A 24943-nucleotide genomic window follows, 5' to 3' on the forward strand; every position below is an offset into this window, starting at 1 on the left:
GAACCTGCTGCCAAAACACGGAATTTATATATCTCACTCAGCACCTACATGGTGTAGATGGAAATAAAACGATTTTCTTTCGGTAGAAATGTTCCAGCATGAAATGAAAGTTTCGTGTCCATTCGTGCGTCATTGCATTCTTTTGAAAACCACTTGAAAGCCATGCCCGCCCAGAGTTCGATAAAAAAATATTATGCCACTAGCATGTGACCGACGTGTTGGTCAAAGTGTTAACGAGAAATAAAATCATAATATATTAGAAAATTGGAAAAAAGGAAAAGGGAAGATGAACAGAGATAAAATGGTGTTCGAACATGTGTTAATAGAACCGTCGAAAGTTTCATTAGCCAAAAAATGAAATGCGTCTCGATGCAGTGCCTGCATCCGAATGGAAAATGTCCTCTCAACAGCGTGCACTGTGCATGAATTATATATGCACCGTGAACGCACTATATTAACCACCTCAAAGCTTTAAAAAGTTTCTCGGTGGTGTACCGGGCCACTGGTGGGCTACGGGCGTACTAATAAGAACTCAGATTTAATACGAATATCGGAAACGGCAATTAACGAAATCGCATACGACTTATGGTGGGGATTTGAATAAATCGAGTCGTGATTCAGATAATAATTATTTAATATACGAATACTACATATATACACCTTGAATATTACACGAAAGAAATAGCAACTCTTGAAATAAGACGGGGAATGGGAAAGCGGAAGAGCTCCAAGAGACGTCGTCTCGCGATGGAGCTCAGAACGGAACGAACGTATTAATTATTTAGGGACCGCGCTGGGCTCCATCGGTACGGAGTGGGTCAGTGGAGCGGAGGAGAGTCAGTGCATGAATGGGTGGTGGAGTAGGAATCGTGAACGCGAGGTGAGGGGATCGCTGGACGCGATGACGTAGCGCCAAGCGTCGTCGCGCGGGTTAGGGTGAGGTGTTTAGCAGAATATATTACGAGAGCGGGAAGGTACGTGTGGTGGTAAGGTGTGTCGGTAAATATCTTCACATTCAAATTCGTGGAATTTAAAAGGTTTTCGTATCAGCTTATTGAGAGCATCGAATTTAAAAAATTATATTTTGAAGGATTATTCATCCCAGGCTAAACGAACAATGATTAACAAGACCGTGGATTTTATAGATTCGTGTTAAAAATGGATGGATCAAACGGAAAACAGTATAGAAGCAGTTAGAAAATCTAGAAACGCTTAAACGATTTAAAAGGGAAATAAAGGTCTCTGTATCTTTCAACAAACGCACGCGATATTTATTTCGCATTAAAACTCGCAATATATTGATTAATATGTCGACCGAGCGACTCACCGATTTTAATAAACGCGGATACGTCCGGCCAACGGGCAAATAGACCATCCACACGATTATACACAAAACGCGATAAAATAAATGCGTCATTTGTTGCGAACGTGATTTTTATTTTATTTCCAATCTCGCGAAATCCCATGGTCATTTACGGAAGAATTGGGTTTTAATATTGTTTGCTACATTCGCAGATTCATGCTTGACCGTGAATCAAGTCAGGTGTCAAAAACAGAGCGTTGCTCGCGAACGTTGACGCGAAGAAGGACGGAAATTGAATTGTCCCGATAAAAATCGCAAACATTCGTTGAAAATTAAAAGTTTAGATAGCATTGTTCACCCCTGCTATTCCATATTCGAACGATTTCCTCGAAGATGCACTTTGCGACCCACGATAAAACACGGCGGGAACTCTGTATTAGTCAGGGGTTGCATGAGTGCAGCTGGAGTGGGATCTTTACATTTCATCGATGGTATCATGGATCACAGAGTCTATATTGACATCCTTAAAAATCACCTCCATTCTAGTTCAAATAAAATGGGACTTACCAACAATTTTATATTCACCCATGACAATGATCCAAAGCATTCTGCATATAATACTAGGCAATGGATTTTATATAACACACCAAAATACTAGAAGACGCCACCACAATCACCAGACATTAATCCCATCGAACATCTATGGGATTAGTTGGAGAAAAAGATTCGTAATCACAATATTACATCTAAAGAAAGTTTAAAAGCTGCTTTACTAGAAGAGTGGAATAAAATAGAGCCTGCTACAACATCCAACTTAGTACATTCCATGCCAAGAAGGCTCGAAGCTATTGCAAAATCAAAAGGCAATCCCACAAAATATTAAACCCTTAAATATTTAGTATATTTTCATAGTTCTTTCGTTTGATATTTGACTGTATGAATACTTTCTACGCGTCTGTTTCTGCAAATTTATCTGTTTTTATTGATTCTTTTGTAATTCTGAAGGGAAATAAAATTTTGTTTACGCAAAATTTATTCTACAAACATCTAAGAATATTTACTAATCATTTTTCCTCATAAAATTTATTATTGGCATGGATATACACAGTTTTACTTTCAATTTGTCACTGTACGAATACTTTCCACACCGACTGTATGTTTAGGTCTACTATACGCCATCGCATTCCTGCTAGGGAACCTTCCGTCTAACCATTTTTAGGTTTATTATAGACAAGAATTCAGAAGTTTTCCATATACATTTTTTCGTGTCGTAAGACAAAACGATGCAATTTATGTAGAATTAATTCTTCTATTTTACTAATTGTTACGTAATTGAGTCATTCCACGCGATATCGAACGCTTTTGGGAATATTGTTTCGGATTTTGTTCAAATTTGAATACATATGCATGTTGTAGTCTTTAATGACCTATTAAAGAATCTCAATGGATTATTCGATATCTGAAAAACTGTTGATCCTACAGATGTGTAAAAAAAAGTGTCAACTGGGTCAAGTGAAAATGATTTTTTAACAGCTTATAGTGGCAACATGAAAGAGTATCTATTGTAAATGGTGTCAGTTGGAAAAGATGGTATTAGAAAGGTACTCTATTTTTGAGTGTCGGACCTTATGTATCCTCAGCACATTCGCATTCAACAGAATTACACCCACTTCGAAACAAATAGGTCTATTTTAAAATTTGTTCCGCTCGAATCAATAATTTTAAATTCAAGTGAAATTGCACGGTTCCAAATTTGCAAATTCAAACCGTTAAAAACAATCAGTTCAGTTTTGAACTGGTCGAAGTTCTTGGGAAGTTACAAGTGTTGGGGCTAAGCAGTTAAGTCACGATATGGATCATAAGGAGTCATCGGTTTGGTCAAGGATGTTCTTTATCAGGACTCGGCAGACCGGCTGGCGCATCGTACGGCTAGGTTCTCGATTCGCCGCCGAATATGTCAATTCACGATGACGGTTACCGCAGAGATACATTGAATAATACATCCAACATTCCAGAAAGCGTTTGCACGACAGCATCTACATGTCATTGAATGCATATACACGAGGACGAAAAGCTCGTGGAATTAATTACATATGGGGTCACAGGTGAATAAATGTTCGGATTCGTTTGCAGTGTGGTTTATTACGTAGCGTAATGGTACACGGTGTAAATACGCTCGGTTGCGACTCGTGTCCAGGAACCTCTGCTCGTCCGCTCGTTCACGACTGCCGAATTTTTGTATTCGACATGATTTTCGAGTGTTTCTCTGCGGCCTTCCGAGGACAGTCGGCGGGCTGGCGGCGCGTTGGTTGCACGGGCCGGCACATACATATTAATTATTATATATGTGGTATTGTTCGTGTTGAATTAATTGATCACAATTGGTGAAGTATTTGTTGTTTTCCGACGAAGATTCACCGAAATAAGTTGTGCCGATAATTTCCACGAATCTTGAGGGAAACGGGATTATACGATTGCAAATAATGATCACATGCCCCCAATGATTCCGCGACCGAGATAGAAACTGGTTGAAAAGAAAACCTTAAAATTTAAAAGTTGAGGTTACTTTATGGTTCGCGTGTTCTTTCAATAATTTGATACAAGTTACTGACTTCAATGAACGTTATTCGATCAGGAGAGACCTGTATCTCAACGTACCTTAGTTTTTTTTTATTAAGAGAGTGGTCAAAAAAGAGCGTTACGCACATCCCGGAAGGGGGTAATGTAAAGCTCACGTGACGGATGGTCTGTCACGCTTACCCACTAAAAATCACTCCACTCGCAGGACGATCAATAGACCGCCCCTCTACAAAACCGAGCCGAGATGGTCAGGAGTCCAGGGTCCCGCTATCCGTATTTCTCCTGGCTCCTGTGACACAGGCATTACTACACACCTGTTCTTGGCGCATTGTGTCTCAACGTGCCTGAAGAGCTTCCGCTTCTGCGTTTTTCGCGATCCTTTAGGAAAACTCCGCAGGCCGTATCCTTGACGGAAAAATTCGCTAAGTGGACAGCACCTATGACAATCGCTGTCCAATCAGGTTTCTCTTTTCGGCCTGATTACCTGTACCATTCCTCGCACTCGAAGCGTACTCTTTCGGGAATGCTAGGTGTGACCGTGGAGGTTTCATGATAAGAGCGGGTTTTCCCTCGGACATCGGTCGACGCAACCCTCCGGAAACTCGGACGTTTCTGATACTAACATTTGCTATTGAGCCCCGAACGAAAGATTCTAAAATACGAGACATGCATTGTCTAAAACATTCTAATTGCACGCGTTGGAAACGGCTTTTTCAAAAATAGCTTCGTTGTCGCTCGCCTCGTCAAACCGACCCGACCATTTGCACACCAACTGTTTTATTGTACGTGCCGACGGCCGCTACAAAGTTAACGCTGCGCGAGCAACAGGCGGCCGGAGACGGCTAGGATTTCCCGACAGAAATTGCAGGATCTCGACTTCAGTCGCTGCACAAACGAATCAAAATTTCGGGACAGAAATGTATTGATCTCTCGTAAGATGACACTGATTTTGTGACGCAACTCTGTTCTGTTCCCAATTATTTTGTATACGTTGAATAACACTATACATATATGAATATTGTAACATGTGCGTTCAGAGTGGCAGCTCAGAGTTATTTAGATGGCGGCTAATACAGTGATGGACGACATCAGGAGATGAACTACGCGACACGATTCATGCTGCACGCACCAGTGACAAATTCATCGTACCACTCTTGCTATTACAACAGTTCTGTCAGGAAAAAGTATTAGCCGCATTTTCTGGAGTACTTAGTTCGCGGTCGTATGAACTAAACGCTTCGTTGAATTTTATTTTTAACCGGGATTACATGCCTCCGACAAGCTGAGATTATCACGGTCGAAGATTAATGTAAATGGAAGAAAAATCTTCTTTCCTCCGAAAAAGATGAATTTGTAGGCAATTACACGTACATACGCACATGTAATAAGTATTAGGATGAGCACCGTAGTTAGAGTGGGGATGGTCATACCGACGCCCGGCGTAATTCCGTAGTCGCTCCGAAATCGTTAAGAGATAAACACATAATTAGATTCGTTCCGCAGTCGTAGAGAAGATAGCTCATAAATAGTCTTAAGTTATATTCTTTTGTTAAATATAAGTATATCGTATAAATATATAACTATTCTTTACCGCATTAAATACAACAGAATTGAATATAGCAAAAGCTAGAAAAAAGCTATACTTTTCAGGCAAGGTGGATCTGAATTTTTACGAAACTCGATGTAAGAAATAAAAATCTAGATCGGATAACGTGCATCGTCCTGTACCAATTATTAATTGTTTGCTATTCCTTTGCTATTACTAACTATTTGCATTCGTCGCAGCATTGTTAGAACATTTCATATCAAAGCTTGAATTCGAAGTTTCTGCTTACTTAATGACCTAACGTAAACTCTACTAAATTTGCTGTGCTCAGAGCCTCCAAGGTTCTGTTATTATTTTTAACAAATTGAGTCTTCCGTTACCTACAGAAATTTTCAATAATGAACATAGGAACAAGAACAATGGCGTATATGATTTACAAATTTTTCTTTGTGTTGATTTTATTTTTATTACTCGCATATGATACTTACAATCTGAAAACATTAAATTTAGTGCGTCAAGCATAATCGAACATGTCGTCCACCCTAGCAAATATTTATTCTGCATTAAGTGATATAGAGTTTCATGTAAATAGTTTTGTAGAAAGTCGAGTACTGATTGACGGAGTGGAGTTAATCATTATTTCAGAGCAGCAGGATGCTAAATGTTAAATTCTCTTAAAATGGTCTTCGAAACATTTCGAAATTTGCGCACACGTGCTAGCAAAAAATTAATCATCGTTTTCGCACCTAGCTAGCTATCTCAAGCTATCGTTCGGCGAAACAATCGGAACAAAGACGGTATCGGGCCAGGCGAGTCTGGTTGCCGGATGTATAGCAGGCCCATCCTCGGCTGGTTCGCACCGGGCCTAGATAAAAATCATCCGGGTAATTCCCGTCCTATAAAAGACAGGGTTTTTCCCGGGACGTGGTAGCGGTCGAGTCGCTACAGCTTGTTTAAATCAGACTGAGATAGTTTAACCGGTGGATGTATGAGGCAATGAAATTGTTTTAATAACTAACAGAAGACATGGGGCATTCTCTATCTGAAAATGAAAGTATATGTTGGAACGAGCGTGTATCAAAACAAGCGAACGCGAGCGAATACGAACGTATCCGAATAGACGAAGCAGACGCGCTTTGTCTCACCTTTTGAATGTTTACAACTGACACGCAGTTCAACCGAAGTCCTTGCGAATATCGGTCGCGTTTAGCCTTATTCATCTATCCATTGCAACCAAAGTTCCAACAGTATATTTTTATTTCAATGTGTAACGTAAAGGATTGCGGTGGTTGCGGAGTGACAGGAGTCGGAATATCTGGAGACATAGGATATATTTTCCAAACACGTTAGTACAAAGGATGAGGAGATAGGTTTTGTTATAAAATAGATTCTTTCTAAAGAGTGAGAGACAAAGCTAGCAACGATTAATTTAGGAAAAGATTTTATATAATACGCGATACCACCATCGGGCGTCCGGTTTATTTCAACCGTACTCTCCCTCTGGGAATACGACGACGACGCGGTTTCGCCTGTTTTCTCATGTCCGATCGGCGGCCGGCCTTCATGGCCGTCCTCTCCGAAACGTACAGAGGAACCAGGCGTCCCTACTCTCAGGCGGCCAGGAAGCTACCCTGTTCTTTCCTCTCGGCGGGCGGCCGGCCTTCATGGCCGTCCTCTCCCATGTATCCAGAGAGGCGTCCAGGTGCAACCCCTGTCCTCTCCTGGGCTGCTGGGCGTCCGATAGCATTGCTTCGTACTCTCCCGTCCTGTGGGCGGCCGTGGTCTGACTCGTCCTCTCCCACAGGTGCAGCCCTGCTGCTGGGCGTCCGATAGCATTGCTTCGTACTCTCCCATCCTGTAGGCGGCCGTGGTCTTACCTCGTCCTCTCCTACAGGTGCAGCAAGAATGGCTACTCCGCGGTAATCTACCGATATTTATATGGACTCGTTGCTATCTTTATCAATAACGCGTTACTAGGGGTCTAGAAGGTTCCAGACCCCGCGGTTCCCCTTGAACCGCCGGCCACGCCGCCTCGGCGCAATTCTTCTGTTACATCGGGGGGGGGGGGGGTGACGAGGGGTCTTGACGCTTTATTGTTTCCCCGTCGCGTTACAAATGTTATATTATCAAATTAATGATATTCCGGATAAAATACATCTTATATTACTCAAGACTTTATCAACGAAGATGTTTATGTTTTTGTGGCTAGTCCAGTCACTGTTTCAGTTGAATGTACCCAGCACGAAAAGTAACAGGAACGCTACAGGGTCAAATAATGACATTCGACCGTTTCAACCCTTGAAGGTGAAGCATGAAATTCAAAGCCACGCGAATAACTATTTTCGACGGACAACCCTAAATATCCGCAACAAAGCGTTTAGTTCAAGTTGTCCAACGTCTAAATAATTTCAATCTTGTCATTTTTATAAGGCAAATGCATCAATCACTTTTTTTTCTTAATCCTACAATTATCGAAATTATAATCTTGTTTCCAACTTCACCTATTCGTGTTTATTAGAAATGTATAAAATCCACGGTCTACTAATTATTCATCTAGAATCTAGAACGTTTATTTTGTTAATTACCTCACGTAAAGCACTGTTGCTTCATGAAACATATTCCCATATCAGGATCTAATAAGAAACTGATCTAATAGAATCGTCGGCCTGCTTCGCTAAATGTTCATGTTTGACGCAGTTCGCGAGCAATCAGTCGAACGTGTTTCCTAGCATCATCTTGAACAAATAGAGAGCAAAAGAGATACACAGGTAGATCAATATCGATCAAACTGGGTCTCGAGGCCATTCGTGTCGTGTTCAAAGCAAGATCTCGTGGGCCAACAGGTTCTTTTAAGCGGCTTCCTGTTCGAGGCTGGAACGAGAGGAAAGACGAATGGTTGGTTGAAATCGAATAAATGTCCCTTGCTTTGTCAGAAGAACGTGAGCCGTCGCTTCGTGTCGGCTTTCCCTCGACCGTACCGGAGCTTGCTGAAATGCTTGAAATCCCAGGCTCGTGTTATGTCCTCTTCCGCCCTCTGGGTGGAATCACGGGCTGAACGTTGGCGGAGATCGATATGGAAAGCACTTCAGTCTTTGTAAACTACAGTGGTATCTCCATAACAGACGTATCGTCGGGTCTGCCGAGCGACAGCATATTACAAGTGCTACATTCTTGTGGGAATGATCGCATCAGCTGTGAAGGCCATCAGCTGACCGGGTCGTTGCCCTCGCGTCATAAACAAGCGTCGCGCGTCCGATCGTCGAATGCCGGACGTCTTTTGGAAAAACGCGACGATACGGTCGGAACCACGGAAACGCGATCAACGAAAGTATCACGAGAACGCGATTAACGATTAGAACGATTACAACTCACGGCTTACGATAAAGGATTAACGATTACGATTACGATTTACGGCTTATGTTTAAGGACCACGAATACGGATACGTCTTATTCTTCTTCTCTCGCGATATTATTGTAATTTTCGACACTTCTACAAATAAAGGGCAGATACTTTTCATCTATAAAAATCCTGTTCCTACATTCTATGTAATGTCTCGAACGTAGAGAAGGATAGCGAAAAAGGGACTGATGTTCGTCGCTTCAACTCTCTGCTTCTGCTTTTTTTCCATTTGCCGACTTTTTCACGCCTGAAACTTTAATCGCTTATTACATAAGTAATTGTAATCGTAAGTATAAGTGGGTTACACCAGTCGTAGGGACAAAAATTGAGAGTTATGGTACTGACCCTTGCGACAATTATGGAGATAATACTCTGCATTGTAACAGTGAAGTCGGGTCCATAGCTATTCAAAAGGTATAGCCGGATAAGATAGTCAAAAATACCCTTGGACGAAATTAAAAAGCTAATGGTCCACTCGATAGGGCGTCAAGAAAAACCATATTCTCTAAAATTTTAATCCTATATCTTGACCGAGAGGGTAGCTATGCGATAAAAAAGATTAGTTTTTGACTTGTTTACTCTATTTAGTCATATAGAAAACTTCTGAAAAAATGTCTCACCAATATGAAACACCCAGATATATACAGGGTGGCCCACATAACTCTGAACAGCTCAATATCTCGAAAACTATGTACGTTGACTAATATGAGGATTCAATGTAATTGCAGCAAGAATACTGGCACTATTATTTTCATTAGTGACAGCTTTACTAAGCCGCTTTTCTAAATTATGAAATGTTTCTAAATTATGAAGCGCGTATAATTCCATAACGCTATTTCCGAGTGCTTCAAGTACCTACAACTCGAAACTTTAAACTGTTATATCTCATCATGGAAGTATCTGACAAAAAAATGTTTCAGACAAAATTGACTTGTTTTTTCCGGTAGAATCTAAATATGTAACATTTTATAGGGGGTTCCATTTAAAATTACAAAGGTACCTCTCCTCCCCCGTTAAAGGGGAAGGGAGGCCACTTCACGTTTATGTAGTCAGAAAGGCCCTTCAGTTCCATGCAATTTAAGACTAAGAACTTTAAAATCGATGGCATAGTTTTCGAGATTTTGAGCTGTTCAGAGTTATGTGGGCCACCCTGTATGAAGTAATTAACAAGAGAAACGTTCTAGATGCTAGATGAATAATTAATAGACCATGGGCTTCATAAATGTATAATAATCATGAATAGGCGACGTTGGAAACAAGTTGTAAATAAAAATGACTGGTGTATCTTGCCTTATAAAAATTACAAGATTGAATTTATTTAGACGTTGGGCAACTTTAACTAGACCCTTCTCATATTGTGGCTACGGTTGCAGAATGTTTCGTAATCCTTTCTTCTTTTTTTTTTAAACATAGTTGTAACCACCCCTGAGATGGTGTGGTATATTACACCCACCCCCCTCCACAGCCAATGGCGGCGGTGGGTGTTAGCTCCGCCCACCGCCGTCATCTCTGCGTCCGCCTCGCAATGTGGGTCTACGAGCACAGGGTTGACGTCACCAAGCGGCTTGCCTTCTCGCGGAGAGGGAGTCACGCTCTCTCTCTCTCTTCTTCGCAAGAAGAGAGCGTTTCGTATTTCTGAGCCCACGCCAAGTCAACAGAACAATGGCGTCGATGCATCGTTCTGCACGCGGGCAATTTCGCGTGGGCGTCAAAAATACAGAACGCGGATTATTTTCGAGAAGTTGATTTCCAAATAGTAAACCTCGCGCGAGGTGAAGGTCAGACTATACAAGACGGTGCTCGCCGTGGGAACGGGGCACGTTTTCGTAGGCCATACAGAGTTGACCGTGTTCGAAGGACACGTGAGAGGCGCTCAAGATGCTCGCAACAAGTGCTGCGCACCACGGGGGTTAGCTACCAGAACCCCAGAACAGTTTACTCCCCTCTTGCCCCTGGGGATCCAATGCTAGAGCTGACTGCGCCGCGGCCGTGGTGGTACGATGTATTCTTGCCGCAGAATATATACTCAACGACCCCGGACGCCATGGCGTGGTCACGCGAAGGGGGAAAAACATTATAAATGTTGTATTATTTAAAAAACTACTTTACCAATGATGATGACCTATCAATCGAATCTCAATGGGTTTTTCGATGTTTTAAAAATTGTTGATTTTACAGACGTGTAAAAATACGTATCACCCTTTTTCCATTAAATTATAAGACTAGAACTAACACACCGATGAAAATGAGTTTTTGGGAGCTAATAGTGAAAACATAAGAGTGTCTACTAAAAATGTTGTCATTAGCAAAAAATGTTTTTTTCACCATTTATTTGGCAATTATTTTAAACAAATGCAATGTTTTCATAGCAGGTACCTTATATAACATACATAGCACGGGTCGGGTGTATCGGTGTGAGACCAGAAGACCACGGCTAATCCAATAAGAAAACTTCTTTATTCTTCATTATTTTTTTACGAGACTTTCACCAACACATTCGCGGCATTTTTCTGATTAAAATGAAACCAAATATGATATGATTCCGATGATATTTACTTGTGTAATGAACGATGAAAGTTACTTCCCATTACAATTATATTAACGGAAAAGTAGTGTAAATACGATCCCAATTGTATCGTGTTTGGTATCATTATAATCAGAAAAATTCAACAAATATATTGGTGAAAGTCCCGTAAAAAAAATTAATAATAAAAAACTTTAAGTTTTGATTTAAAGGCCAGTCTTTCTTTGATCTTTCCCAAACGCTTCGACTCTCCGCGTCTTTTTCCTTCTCATATGCTGTCTTTTTTGGCGTCCGGAACTTTAATCGTTCATTACACAAGTAAATATCATCGGAATCATATATTTGGACTGCGGCGAACTGTAAATGGCGGTGAATATCGCTGTCCTTTTCTACGTTCGGCACTGCATCAAAGAATAGTGCCCCGAGCACGACAAGACCCGAACTTTTGGCATATAAAGCGGATTCACTGTAACCAGATTTCAAATATTTACGTAAAATTTTGAGACACCAATTTTTTAAATAATTAGATAATATCCAAACGTGAGTGTCAAAACAGAAATCGACAAGAGAAATAAGATTGCTATTTTCTCCATGAGCAACGTCTTCATCCTCGCCTTTCATTCTTCGTCTCTGTGCCCTATAAAGACGGAATATCGAATTGGCGTTCCGACGAAGGAAAATCTTATTTATGAATCTCTTCGGATTTCATATAAAAAAAAATAAAACAAAATCGATCTCTACATTTTTATGTTTCATATTTTCATATTTTTACATCCTATACCATATTATGCCTTTAAATCCAACAATTCTTGTTCGCACCGTTTTTGCGAATCGTTAAAAGATATTTCAAGCGGACAGCGTTCATGAGGCACGATTGTATAGACATGTAGCGGATGTTGAGTGCGGGAAAGAAACTTTCTCCGTATCCTCGGGGGACGGGGTATTTTCCCCCCATTAATATTGTTTAAACAAAAAACTTTTGTTAAAATTTTCGTGCGCGATTACATTTCCCATTGAAAAACACACAATTTAAAAAAAAATTCAAATTTTTTCGACATCTGGTTTCCGAGATAACTCAAAAAATATGGATTTGACCCCCAAGTGGATGGTTGCCGATAAAAAAAACACGTGTCAAATATTTTTCAAAGAACTATAAGCTCCCATAAGTTTCATCAAAATCGAATTTTCGCATCTGAATATGTTCCCTTGTCAGTGTCGCCAGATGAGGTGAGGCAGCACAAATTGAGGGGAAAAAGTTACCCTCTGTCTGTCAGTACCGGATTAGTCAGATATAAAACCCGTCATGTTACCGGAGGCTAGAAGGGGAAATTTCAGCGGGAACGAATATTGATCTGACGACTATGTCCATACTATTCCCGCCACAAGTTGCTCGAACTTGTGCACCCCGATTTTTGCACACATTTCCGTATTAACACATTGGTGAGACAACAGTGCCATGGAAAGATACATAATTAACGCGCTCGCTATTGGCGTTCGTTTTGGCAATAGCTTTTAAGCTGTAACAAATTGTTAAACGGAAGACATCTTCTTACGAAATGTGAGAAACATACCGGTTACAGAAACGTGAAGAATTTCTCTCTGAATCGTACGATGCTTTACAATATGGAATGACTACGTGCGCAAAATTAAGTTGATTTTTTTGCACGAATGAGATCGTGATTGCCATACACGCGTGACAATTTCAGCGAACGTCTCTGTGAATTAATTTACGAAAAATCAAATCAAATAAATAGATAGTAGATAAAACGAGATTATTTTCAGCGTTCGTAACGCGATTGTTATTACACAGTTCAAATAAAATAATATTTTGAAAAAGAAATGAAGGTTGAATGAGTGAATTGTTTTATTGTTCAAAGACGAAACGCGTCATGTTGTCGGCCCGCGACCGAAGCGAATAGCGCGGTAGAAGGGGCAATTAGAGCGGGAACAATTGAAGATCGCAGGGCAACAAACGGTCAGCTCGATTTCGACGTGATTGTAAAAGAACATATTTTTTCGTCAGTTCAGTGTAACAAACGTTCATACCATGAGATGTTTGTGACTGTTTGTTGCCCCGAACGAGATGAAAAATTTCTTTCTTTTATTTCGTAACCAATTCTCTGGATTTCGTTTTTTTTCTGACTTTGGCACTGTTATCAACACATTCACTGTCGTTTTCTATACCCGTATGACGTATGACAATAATGTACAGTGAGATCCGTTATAACGAGACATGATCAAGTGCACGCATACCCGGCGAAAATTCAAAGTCGATTTTCTTGAAAACAAAGCCTTACATGAAAAAATTCTGTTCTATATTTTCCACTTATTTTTTCATGTAGAATCACCCCCTTTTCGCGTGTACCATCAGTTATCGAACAACCTGTATAAATTCAACCCCTGAAGACGTTTGTTACGGTCGATTTTTGACCAGCGACCGCTCTCACGTATCTGCGATGCCTATAATTTGTCAGGGTACTTCATCTCTAATCTTTGTAAACAGGCTCTTGATTCAAAGTAGACGTGTATTAAATGTACAAATTGATTCATGACCACTTTGTTGTAGAAAATTATTTCGACAGTATCTCGTTAATTATTAGATTTAGGACATATGCAAGTCCTGGTTAGGTAATCTGCATCTTTCATATTTAACATATTCGCATATACTTAACATACATATTTGTATTGAATACAAACATATATATTATTTATGCATGTAAATAAGCAACATGTAAATCGTCCAATTTAGACGATTAGAGTTCACTGCTCCTTGAATTGTCCTGTTAAAAATTATTTTTATTAATATGAATATACTAAATTAATTCACATGAACATAATGATAGTACATTTTCTTACATTAGGCTTATTCCAGTTTCTGGAAAAAATTTAAAGACATTTACCCAACTTCCTCGTTTAAAGTCGAAAGAAAATATTTTTGATTTTTGGGAAAGCAATAGGAATTCGATGCCACATTTATACAAATTACCTACTACAGTTCTAGCAGCTACCTGTAATTTTAAACTGTTCAAACACTAAAAACAGATTAAATTGCAAATTCAGAAGTATATTAAATTGAGAGGCACTGGATTCTCAAGCCACCTACACTTTTATTCAAACAAAAAGCTTCATTAAACAGTTGGAATATTTCGATTCAAATGAATATTAAATTATGTAAAAAGACCAATTAAAGATAGGTGAAATTGAGGTTTATCAAACTAAAAGGCAGTCGCGTCTTAAACAACCCGTACGTAACGACAGATAAGTTCTAGTTATTTTAACGGAGAAGAAAATCGTGCGGCAAGTAGTTAATAGGGACAAAGAAGTTCTAGTCAATGCATCGCAATGATTGGCGTAGCGAAGGAAGCTAATACAGATGGAACAACGACTATGTTCTGCAAAGGAATCAGAACATCGCAAACTTTGTATCAAACCCGGGGTAACGTACCCATTGCATTGAAAAGGAAGGTGACTATATAAATGAACCCAGCTTCCATAATCAAAATTCGAAAACTAGACATGTTTATTACAACCAATCAACCATCACCTTTCATTGTCATACTATGTTACGTTTAATTTTCACATACAGTACATTCTCATTACGAGTCAGTCCCGCCGTTCTTTTTACTGACTCTTATACGAAATCGGAGGTACTCGCCGAGCGTTGCATTTCAAATACACAGGGCACGTTGGAAACCTAAGAGCCTCATCCGTGTACAAGCCATAAAAAACCTATGACCACTAAGCAGTAGAGCTAAAGACAAGAAGACTGCGAAAATGTCCTTCTCCGATACAATGTTTCACGGAGGAGCGGACAGCGAAGCTCGAGAGCCGTCCTCGCTGAGGAGTGTGCCACACATTGTCGGCTATATCGGTGTTAGACCAGAAGACCACTACTAATAAAATTACAAAACTTCTTTATTTTTCGTTATAAAAGCGAAACAAACGAACAATAATTGTTGGATTTAAAGGCATAATATGGCATAAAATGTAAAATTATGAAAATATAAAATATAAAAATGTAGTGATTGATTTTATTTTTTTTTATATGAAATCCGATAAGATTGATAAATAAGTTTTTCCTTCATCGCATCACCAATTTTATGCTCCGTCTTTATAGGGCAACTAGCGAAGAAATGAAAGACGAGGACGAAGACGCTTCTCGTGAAGAAAATAGGGATAGCGATGGGGGGGGGGGTGCAATTTTACTGAAACATATTAGCTTATAACTTCTGCATCCATTTAACTGCGATCTTACTTTTCCTGTTCGATTTCCGTTTCGACGCTCACGTTTGGATATTATCTAATTACTTGAAAAATTGACGTCTCAAAATTTTACACATATATTTGAAATCTAGCTATTTATAAATGCTACAGAAAATATTTGAGAAAGCTACGTCTTGACGTCGTTGAATTCATTTTTATAACACAGTATTGTAGGGTTGTGGGTGACAGATAATAGTGCCACCACTACCGCAAAATTCATTGAACTCAAACTTTAATAAAAATTTTAATGCCAACCAATTTCGTCTTAATTACTCTTTAATAAAAGTGCTATAGTTGAAATATTTAAACCAGCAGGTGCAAACGCCAAGCAATATTCGGATTTGCAAATATGTCATTGTTTCAAAAAGTGTGAAAAGCACGCTTCATTGCGCGGACAAACGAATAACTGTTTTTTCTTTTTTTATTAATATTAAAATACTACAAGCAAGAATTATTTTTCATATTACACATTTGGAATAAAATCTGTACCTCTCAAAAAAAAAAACACAAAACTTCGTTGAAAATTGAAAGATTCAATAAAATTGCTGACCTCTGGTATTTTATATTCGAACGATTTCTTTTAAGCTACACAAATTTTGATTTCACGAACAATCCGGGAGGCAGATATTTCCTACTCGAGAAATGGGTAGTATAGACGGAGGCTCTTTGCCAAGGTAATTTTTCCAGTCATTTGTCTTAATGAGAGTCGTCGGGACACGCGAGAAGAGAAAATACGCAATGGACCCGCGAGAAAGGGCCTTTACAGCAACAGAATGATCGAAGGAAAATACTTTGTCCGCATTATGCTTGCAACCACTCAAACGAGGGCAAGGGAGCCAAATACTGTGGAGGTGCCAATTACTGTGCCTATATTAATAATATTTATTTTTAAAGCATAATGAATATAGGTATATATTAACTAATTTTAGTGAAAAAAATTTAATATTTTCTTTAATATTCATTATGCTTTAGAAATAAATATAATTAATATTGGCACAGTAATTGGCACCACCACAATAATTGGCTTCTTCACTCTATGCGTTGACATTTCACCGAGTGTTCATACCCGTTGAAACGAACACGGAAACTTCGTTTGCTCGTCTAGCGGAATTATAAACTTTCTTCAGGAAATATATTTTGGTATAGCTTCTAGACACACGTAGCAGAATTATCGGTGAAAACCTTTTTTAATATTTCACTCACTTGTTTAGTTACAGTTATTTACAATCGTTTCGTGCTGTATCGATCGTGCTTGTCACTTTACTTCGTCTTTACTGGTCGGCTTCATCGTAGGCTGGCTATACATGGTAAAATGCAAATGTTACATCAAACGTTCCGACGCAACAATATTTTCAGTGTTCCTCTCAATAACAATGTGCTTCAGTGTCACGATTATTGAAATTTCCTTGAAATGTAAATGAAAAATGAACTAAAATGTGACGAAATAAGGTTAATTAATAAGTTTAAGAGCTACCTTGGGAACGAATTGTAAAGCAACGATATACTGTGGAACTAAATACGCGGAATTTCCGGAAATCGGATACTCAAAAAATGATTCTATGAATGCATAAAAATCCGCAGTCTACACATATAATTCTTAACCTCGAAAATCATCTGTGCAAAGCACAATTCTTTAACGATCGTTACATAAATCTTCACGTCCTGCGAAGAGCATCGACTTCGTCAAAGCTGATGCAATCGAAGAACTGTATCTCGCTGGTATACTGTTATGCCGCAGGAAGGGGTAGATGAAGAGTATCCTCGAATAAACTCCAAAGTCTTCTAGCACAACTTAGGTTTATTTCGGAATAGGTCGCCAAGCAAAGATACAAAGCGATTTTGTACACGACGAATAACTTAATGACAAACGAGTCGACTGACGGGTTACTTGTAACTTCTTCTCTCTGACTGTCCGCGCCCTTTCGCAGGGCCTTATATAAGGGTACAACTATGGAAGTTTGGTGGGGATGGATGACACTAGCCCTTAGAGATAGGGAATGACGTGGAGGTCGGAGTTTTCGCAGAGTTGGACTTTAATCTGAAATCTCTGTACCGGTGAGTAATTTGCGACTGGCAGCATGCAAAACCGAACTCCTGTCTTCTCTTCGGCTTTGTCGGCTGAAACGGAGTTATTCTCGATTAATCCCTCGGACGCGTTTGTGTGCGCTGGAAAATTTCCGTTCTTCCTCGCGTCTACACGAGCGTAGCAAACGAACGTAGCAAACAATATTAAAACTCAATTCTCCTGCAAATGACCATGGTATTTCACGAGGTTGGAAATAAAATAAAAACCACGTTTGCAACAAATTACGTGCATAGTCGTGTGAATGTTCTGTTTACGCGTTGACCGGACGTAATCTGCGCTTATTAAAATCGAAAAACGCAGCAGATTACACATTTAAATGGAGAGAAGAGTCATCGAGTCGCTCGGGTGAAAGATTAATCACTCGATTGCGAATTTTAATGCGAAATAAACATCGCCTGCATTCATTGAAACATATACAAAGCAAAAGGCTATAGCCGGTTTTGTTCCAATTTGCGCCATTCGATAGCCTACCAAAAAGATACCTTTCAACCAAGTTTTAGCCCTATAGCTCATCTGTAAGGGTAGTTATAGAGGAAAAACGAAAATCCAGTTTTTGCACCAAACCGCATACTTTGAATCCTTTTCAAATTTTTCCGTTGTAACCCATTGCTTACAGCCCGTAGATGACTAAAGGCCGAAAGTACTCCAAAAATATTTTTCCGAAAAATTATTAAAAAATAGTTTAAACATAGTTAAAAAATATTTTTACAACAGCGTAACAACAAGCATACGGTTAGAAATCGTATTCTCAGACATCTGATTAAAGAAAAAAAAATTGGACCGGGGCGGGATTCGAACCTGGTCCAAAAAGTCTTCAGCGGTTCCGCAGTCGGAGACCATAGTTTTTTTTGGAAAATATGTTTATTGGTTATAACATGTACATTATCTTATATTGTGGTTCCGATGTAAACATATAAAAACTTAACGTGATTGCAATACTCTTATATAATGTATTTGCTTATGCTATGGACTTATAATACTATCTTATGCTAAGTATATTGCACGTTGTTATATCTTTGGTGCCAGGGAATTGTTGTTGGTTTGGATCGGGGAAAAGCCTCTGCTCGGTTGCAGAGTGTAAAACCCCGATGTAGGTCTTTGGTCTTAATCTATTACTTACTAGCTAACTTAACTAAACTTACGACTAGGGTATATATACAATGCGCGGCTATTTACATCTTAAGCTAGGCTTACTTACAGGGCATAGGCCAACATTCTTACAGTTGTGATGGTGTCCCTCTTTCCTCTATTTGAGGGGCGACTATTGTATTGGGTGCCTGCGAGGTGCGGTTGTTCTGCGGGTACGGAGGGCCTGTATGTGGGGGCTATTGTTGGTGAGCCACCAGTGTTTCTTTAATTTTAGGCGGTCAAAATTGAATCTGTCTCGGAGCGGTAGTGTCGTTGAGAATTTAAATCGTTCTGTATGTTCGGAATATTCTTGGCTGGAAAACGCGATTCTCTTGTCTGCTTCCCAGATAGCACAGACACGTCTTGAATGTCCTACGAACGTCTTCCGAACGTCTTGTGAACGTCTCTGGAACGTCTTTGTTATAAAACTGTACGTCTTAAAGACGTCTTTTGAACGTCCGTTAGACGTCTTTTAGACGTCCCGAAACAGACGTCTTTAAGACGTCTTTTAGACGACTTAGAGATGTTCATAAATGTTAATTAAAATAAAATAAATTTAAATGAATAAAGCAATATTTTATTGTTGTTGTTAATATTTATTATAACATTCAAAGTATACATTAAAATTAAAATTAAACATTACAATTAAAACTAAACATTTAACTTAGACATTAAACATTACAATTAAAACTAAACATTAAACTTAGACATTAAACATGCAACGAGACGTATGTGTCTCGTTGCGAGTTATTCTGTACCTTAGCCCGCACCAATCACCGGTGCGGGCCAGCCGCGCGCCAATCCGCGAAACCGGCCCGGGCGCGGACCAATCGACGTGCGCCGAAGGCTCGCGAACGAGCACACGAGGTCCGCGCTCGGGCTATAAAGATCGCGACGGAACCAGCCGAAGCCGGAGTTGGTCTGGAGCAGCTCTCGGGCGAACACCCGGGCCCAGATCCTCTCGCAGCCGCGCCAACTCGTGCTAGCCGCGGTTTACGATCGGGCGAACGCGACGAAGCGCTGGAATCGGCCGAGCGTAAGTGGGTCTACGTCCCCTACGCAAAACCGAGACCGCGACCAGGATTCTGGGAGGCAGTCGTTCACCGGCCTGCTCTTTTCAGAGCACCGAGGATACGACACTCCGGACCGTCATCCCCACCGCCTGGACCTGTTCCCGCGTCCCGCTCTCCCCTCGGGGATCCAGCGTCGCGCTCCGCACGTCAGTCGACGATCGGCCGCAGCAGCGAACGGAGCTCGCCTCTCGGTATACTACCGGAGACGAGCGCCCTCGCCGGTTTCGGGCCGTAGGCATTAGGTTTACGTCTGTGCCTACGTGCTCGAGCCGCGGCCGGGCGAAGGCGACGGGTGGGGGGTTCCGCGGATTCCTCAATCGCTCCTCTCCGCGCCCGCGTGCCCAAGCCACCAGGAAACAAAGCAGTCCACTATCGTTCGCTGGGCAGCGGTGTAGATACCACCTCGAGGATCGGGAGAATTCGGGACCGCGCCGAAAGCGCCCGACTCCGGACCACGTTAGCGAGCACGGCCCCCCCGCGCTCCCCGCGCACCGCGTTCTCGAGAGACACCGCGACCGAAACCGAACCGCGCCGAGGACGTCCGACGGCAGGCGCCGATCCCGCGAGCGCGTCTCGCCCGCGTCGAACATTTCCCGCGTACGAACCGGACCGAAGCACGTGCCGGCGTCCCGCGGTTGCGATAGGCTAGTTCTAGTGAATAAGTAAAATACGATATTCGCGTCGGAATCCACCGTTACGGTCTTTTGTTTCTTTTGGTTATTAGGCCACCGGCCGTCAGCAGCTCACCGCCGGACCGTCTGGGAATCCGAGCGGATAAGCCGCATACCACGTCACGGTGCCGGTTATCATTATTCAATCAAGCTTATTCTTTTATTTTGCTCATTAGATCACGTATTCCGTTTAAGTAGTCAAGTTCGTTCTTTTGTTTCTCTCACTAATAAATCAGTTAAGCCACGTAAGAATTCACGTTTATTCTGTTGTTCTTGAACCACGATTAATAAATTAGTTTTGTTGCACCAATACGGCCTGAGTTATTCAACCACTTCCTTCTCCCTCTCCGACGAACCCTGGTCGCTGAGCGAATCTAGGGGAGGGACCGCGCGCCTCGCTTGCGCCGCCACGCAAGCGAGACGCTACCGTTACAAACATTAAAATTAAACATTAAACATTAAAATTAGATATTAAACATTAAAATTAAAATTAGACATTAAACATTAAAATTAAACATTAAACATTAAAATTAGACATTAAACATTAAAATTAAACATTAAACATTAAAATTAGACATTAATCATTCAAATTAAACATTAAATATTCAAATTAGACATTAAACATTAAAATTAAATATTAACTATTAACATTGAAATTAAACATTAAAATTGGAATTAAACAATACAATTAAAATTTGTGATTCTTTTAACACAAGCAGCACAATACCATCGATATTGCTTTTGATAAACAAAAAATGTTCCATGTGTATTTGTTATAATTTTGCTATTCTATCATAACTATGGGTACGTATGTAAATATTAATGCAATGTTGTTAATAATTCTAAGATATGCTGTTAACAAATAATAATTAACAATTAATAATAACTAATACAATCGGCCGCCCTCTTCAGCTACATCTGTATAGTTGCCTAGGTGTCCTTTTGGCTTCCAAGCATATATTCGCCTCTTGTGAACTTTAGGCACTTTATATACTGCAACACTCCGAGTAGCAATTAGACAAACTGTATCCTAAACAAAATGAACGAAAATTAATAAAATTTATAACACAACACTGAAATAAATATAGCAGAAGGGCACAAGCAAAAATAACAACGGTACAAATAATAGCAATGAAAATACTTACTTGTCTAAATAATATGTAAATAACGACGTGCAATAACGATGTGGAATAACGCTGTCCAAAGTCCCCAGTTCACAACGTTCGAAGAATCACAACACTAAAGGATCGTTCTGACACGCCGGAAACAGCGCAGTTGAACGAATATGAAGATGTTAATGTAAATAAGCACCGTGCGTTTGATCCGCGCAGTTTCCGCCGTATCTGAACTAGACCTAACGAAATCGCTCGAAAGTTAAACGAAACGCGGCCCTGAACGGTTCTAGGCAGAGTTGGGCATTATTTAGATAAAAAATTATTTAAATAACGATTCGAATAAAAGATACTTTATCTTTATTCGTTATTCGAAGGTTCGAATAAAAAAAGTATCTTTATCCGACGAGTATCGGATAAATACTTTTATCCGACGAATAAAGATAATTTTTTTTATTCGAAGCGGATTTATTCGAACTTCGAATAATTTTTTCATCTTTTATCTGTATCGTTTATTCGAAGGCTTCGAAAAAATCTTCGACTAACTTTTGCCGAGCGCCGAGCATCAAAGACCCAGCGACGACAGACGACATACAATGTAAGCGGATGGAGAATCGCGCACGAATGAAAGTTTAAACTTTTAGATTTTTCAATATATCCTCATCAAATTGTGACGAGCGAATGGAGGGGATTTTCCTGATGAAAACGAGGTCAAATTCGAGTGTAATCGAACAAGTTTCACTGATACCTAATTTTACGATAAAAATTACAGTCTCATTAAAGACAGTCCAAATGATGTCGTGTTTGGACTCATTTCGATCGAAACAAGCTCTACAACTCGTTCGTCTTAACAATATTGTTCTGATTAACAACATACAAGCATAAATTGCCAATAATGCACGATTCTCCGTCTGCTTACATTGTGTGCCGTTTGGCAGTCGCTGGGTCTTCGACGTTCGGCGCTCGTCGGTCCTCGTCGGCCGTCGTCGCCGTTTATTCGTCGAGCTGGCAAAAGTTATCCGAAGATTTATTCGAAGCCTTCGAATAAATCTACGGATAAAAATGCTAAATACAGTCCAATTTCTACCGTGTTTAGTGTCATTTCAATCAGAAGAATGCCACGAATTAGTTGGCGCAAGTCCCATAAAAATATCATGAAAAACAATGAAGTTTTGCAATTGGATTGGTAGTTGTTTCACACCGATATCTGGCGACTCTGCGAGCTCGGAACTTCAAAGACCAGCGACCGACCAACAGCCTACAATGTAAGCAGACGGAGAATCGTGCATTATTGGCAATTTATGCTTGTATGTTGTTAATCAGAACAATATTGTTAAGACGAACGAGTTGTAGAGCTTGTTCCGATCGAAATGAGTCCAAACACGACATCATTTGGACTGTCTTTAATGAGACTGTAATTTTTATCGTAAAATTAGGTGTCAGTGAAACTTGTTCGATTACACTCGAATTTGACCTCATTTTCATCAGGAAAATCCCCTCCATTCGCTCGTCACAATTTGATGAGGATATATTGAAAAATCTAAAAGTTTAAACTTTCATTCGTGCGCGATTCTCCATCCGCTTACATTGTATGTCGTCTGTCGTCGCTGGGTCTTTGATGCTTGGCGCTCGGCAAAAGTTATTCGAAGATTTATTCGAAGCCTTCGAATAAAAGATACAGATAAAAGATGAAAAAATTATTCGAAGTTCGAATAAATCCGCTTCGAATAAAAAAAATTATCTTTATTCGTCGGATAAATTCTCGTCGAATAAAAGTATTTATCAGATACTCGTCGAATAAAGATACTTTTTTTATTCGAACCTTCGAATAACGAATAAAATTTTTTTATCTTTTATTCGTTATTTGAAATTTTTATTTAGATAAATATTTTGCCCAACTCTGGCGCCAAGTCTTGTGCTCGACGTCTCCCTTCTTGCTTTCCTCGTTTATTATTTCTGCTACGTTTGCTAATGCCTGTACGGAATACTCGTTGCAGAAACATCTACTCCGTCTCGTCTAGGTGCAAGTCCTGTCGCTTATATCCTAACCGCAATTTTATCTTGGAGTCTCTTCCTGCTCCGAACCTATTTTATCACTGTAGCTACCGGAAACCTACTAACACCAAACCTACCAGCACCTATTAGAGGCTGTAATGTACGAAGCTGTGCATCGAATACAAGCGACAGGACTCGCGCGTCGACCGAGTATACATTGGAATACCAACTTGTAACGGTATCACGATCATAAAAAGTTTCTCGTCCTTTTCAGCCAGAATGTGTTTGATAAACGTCCAGCCCGTGCCGACGAGGACAATGGTAATGAAAAGTACAGCACCCTTCAGTAAATGCGTGATATAATAAAGAATCGCCCACGCAGCTACGTGTTCCCCTTTCGTCTGGATGAAGTGATAGTTGATGCCGTGGAAGAGCAACGACAGAGGCTTTAAGTACACCAGCACCGCCATCAGGTAGTGGATCTTGAATACCGGGTGCCTCAGCAGAAACGAACGCTTAAACATCGTGACTCTCAACATCTATACAGAGTACACAGACCGGAAAAGGAGTCTCTTACTTGCTCTTTTTAAGTATGAGCATCCAGAAGCAGCCCGACAAGAAGAACAGGAGCGCCATCATGAAGTAGAGGGCCGGCAACGGCATCTCGCCGGCGCTGAGAAAATTCTGGTTGTTCATCTCGAATATTTGTACCTGGAAATTACGTTCGTCAGTCCTCGGGGTCTTTCGACGAAAGGTCAAAGTCGCCAGGTTCCGGGATCGATCTTACCGTGAAGTCCAACTCGACCTGCGACTCGTATTTGTAGTTGGGACAGTTGTGAAAGTACAGATTATAGAGACCCTCGTCTTGCTCGTTGCCGACGTACACGCTGAAGCTGGTATTGTAATACTTCTACCCCCGGACAGTTTGCACGGTCATCGGCAGCGTAAGGCGGGAGCATCCGGTGCCATCCAACCGAGACTCACTCTCCTCCTCGTTCACCGATCTCTCGACACCTGCGAACGCGATTTATTCTGATCGTTGTATTTCGAGGATCTTCGGACAGGGTCTCGACCTGGATCGTGGTCGCGGAGATGTTTATTTTGCGAGTCGTTGCATTTAATCCTTCGGACACGGCTCGCTGAGAGTAGGAGTCGGTCCAACTGGCCGAACCATTTTTGTCGCTCGCGACTAGTAGAAATAACTTTATGCTCGCGTGTATCGACAAATAATGTTTAGAATTGTAGATTTTGTTTTTAAGAGA

The 24943-nt window shown here is 40.5% G+C and overlaps 1 protein-coding gene across 1 annotated transcript; it reads right to left on the reverse strand.

Moving 5' to 3' along the window:
- Positions 1-23559: 23559 nt before the first annotated feature.
- Positions 23560-24710, reverse strand: LOC143363200 (protein GPR107-like). Its single transcript, XM_076803798.1, has 4 exons — positions 24469-24710; positions 24259-24392; positions 23912-24179; positions 23560-23661 (listed from the first exon to the last, which is right to left on the reverse strand). The coding sequence occupies exons 2-4, from the start codon at positions 24375-24377 to the stop codon at positions 23560-23562; spliced, it is 489 nt and encodes a 162-aa protein (XP_076659913.1). The 5' UTR covers positions 24378-24392; positions 24469-24710.
- Between the last annotated feature and the right edge of the window lie 233 nt (positions 24711-24943).

Source organism: Halictus rubicundus, unplaced genomic scaffold (genome assembly GCF_050948215.1).
Source record: "Halictus rubicundus isolate RS-2024b unplaced genomic scaffold, iyHalRubi1_principal scaffold0027, whole genome shotgun sequence".
Classification (NCBI taxonomy): Eukaryota; Metazoa; Arthropoda; class Insecta; order Hymenoptera; family Halictidae; genus Halictus; species Halictus rubicundus.

Bases quoted from the DNA above. Each gene is read 5' to 3' on its own strand.
- LOC143363200 (XM_076803798.1), bottom strand. From the start codon at position 24,377: ATGAACAACCAGAATTTTCTCAGCGCCGGCGAGATGCCGTTGCCGGCC. The intron at 24,180-24,258 runs GTAAGAGACTCC...GTTTCTGCTGAG, and splicing joins CTCATACTTAAAAAGAGCAA to GCACCCGGTATTCAAGATCC. The intron at 23,662-23,911 runs GTTGGTATTCCA...TATTCCGTACAG, and splicing joins TGATCGTGATACCGTTACAA to GCATTAGCAAACGTAGCAGA.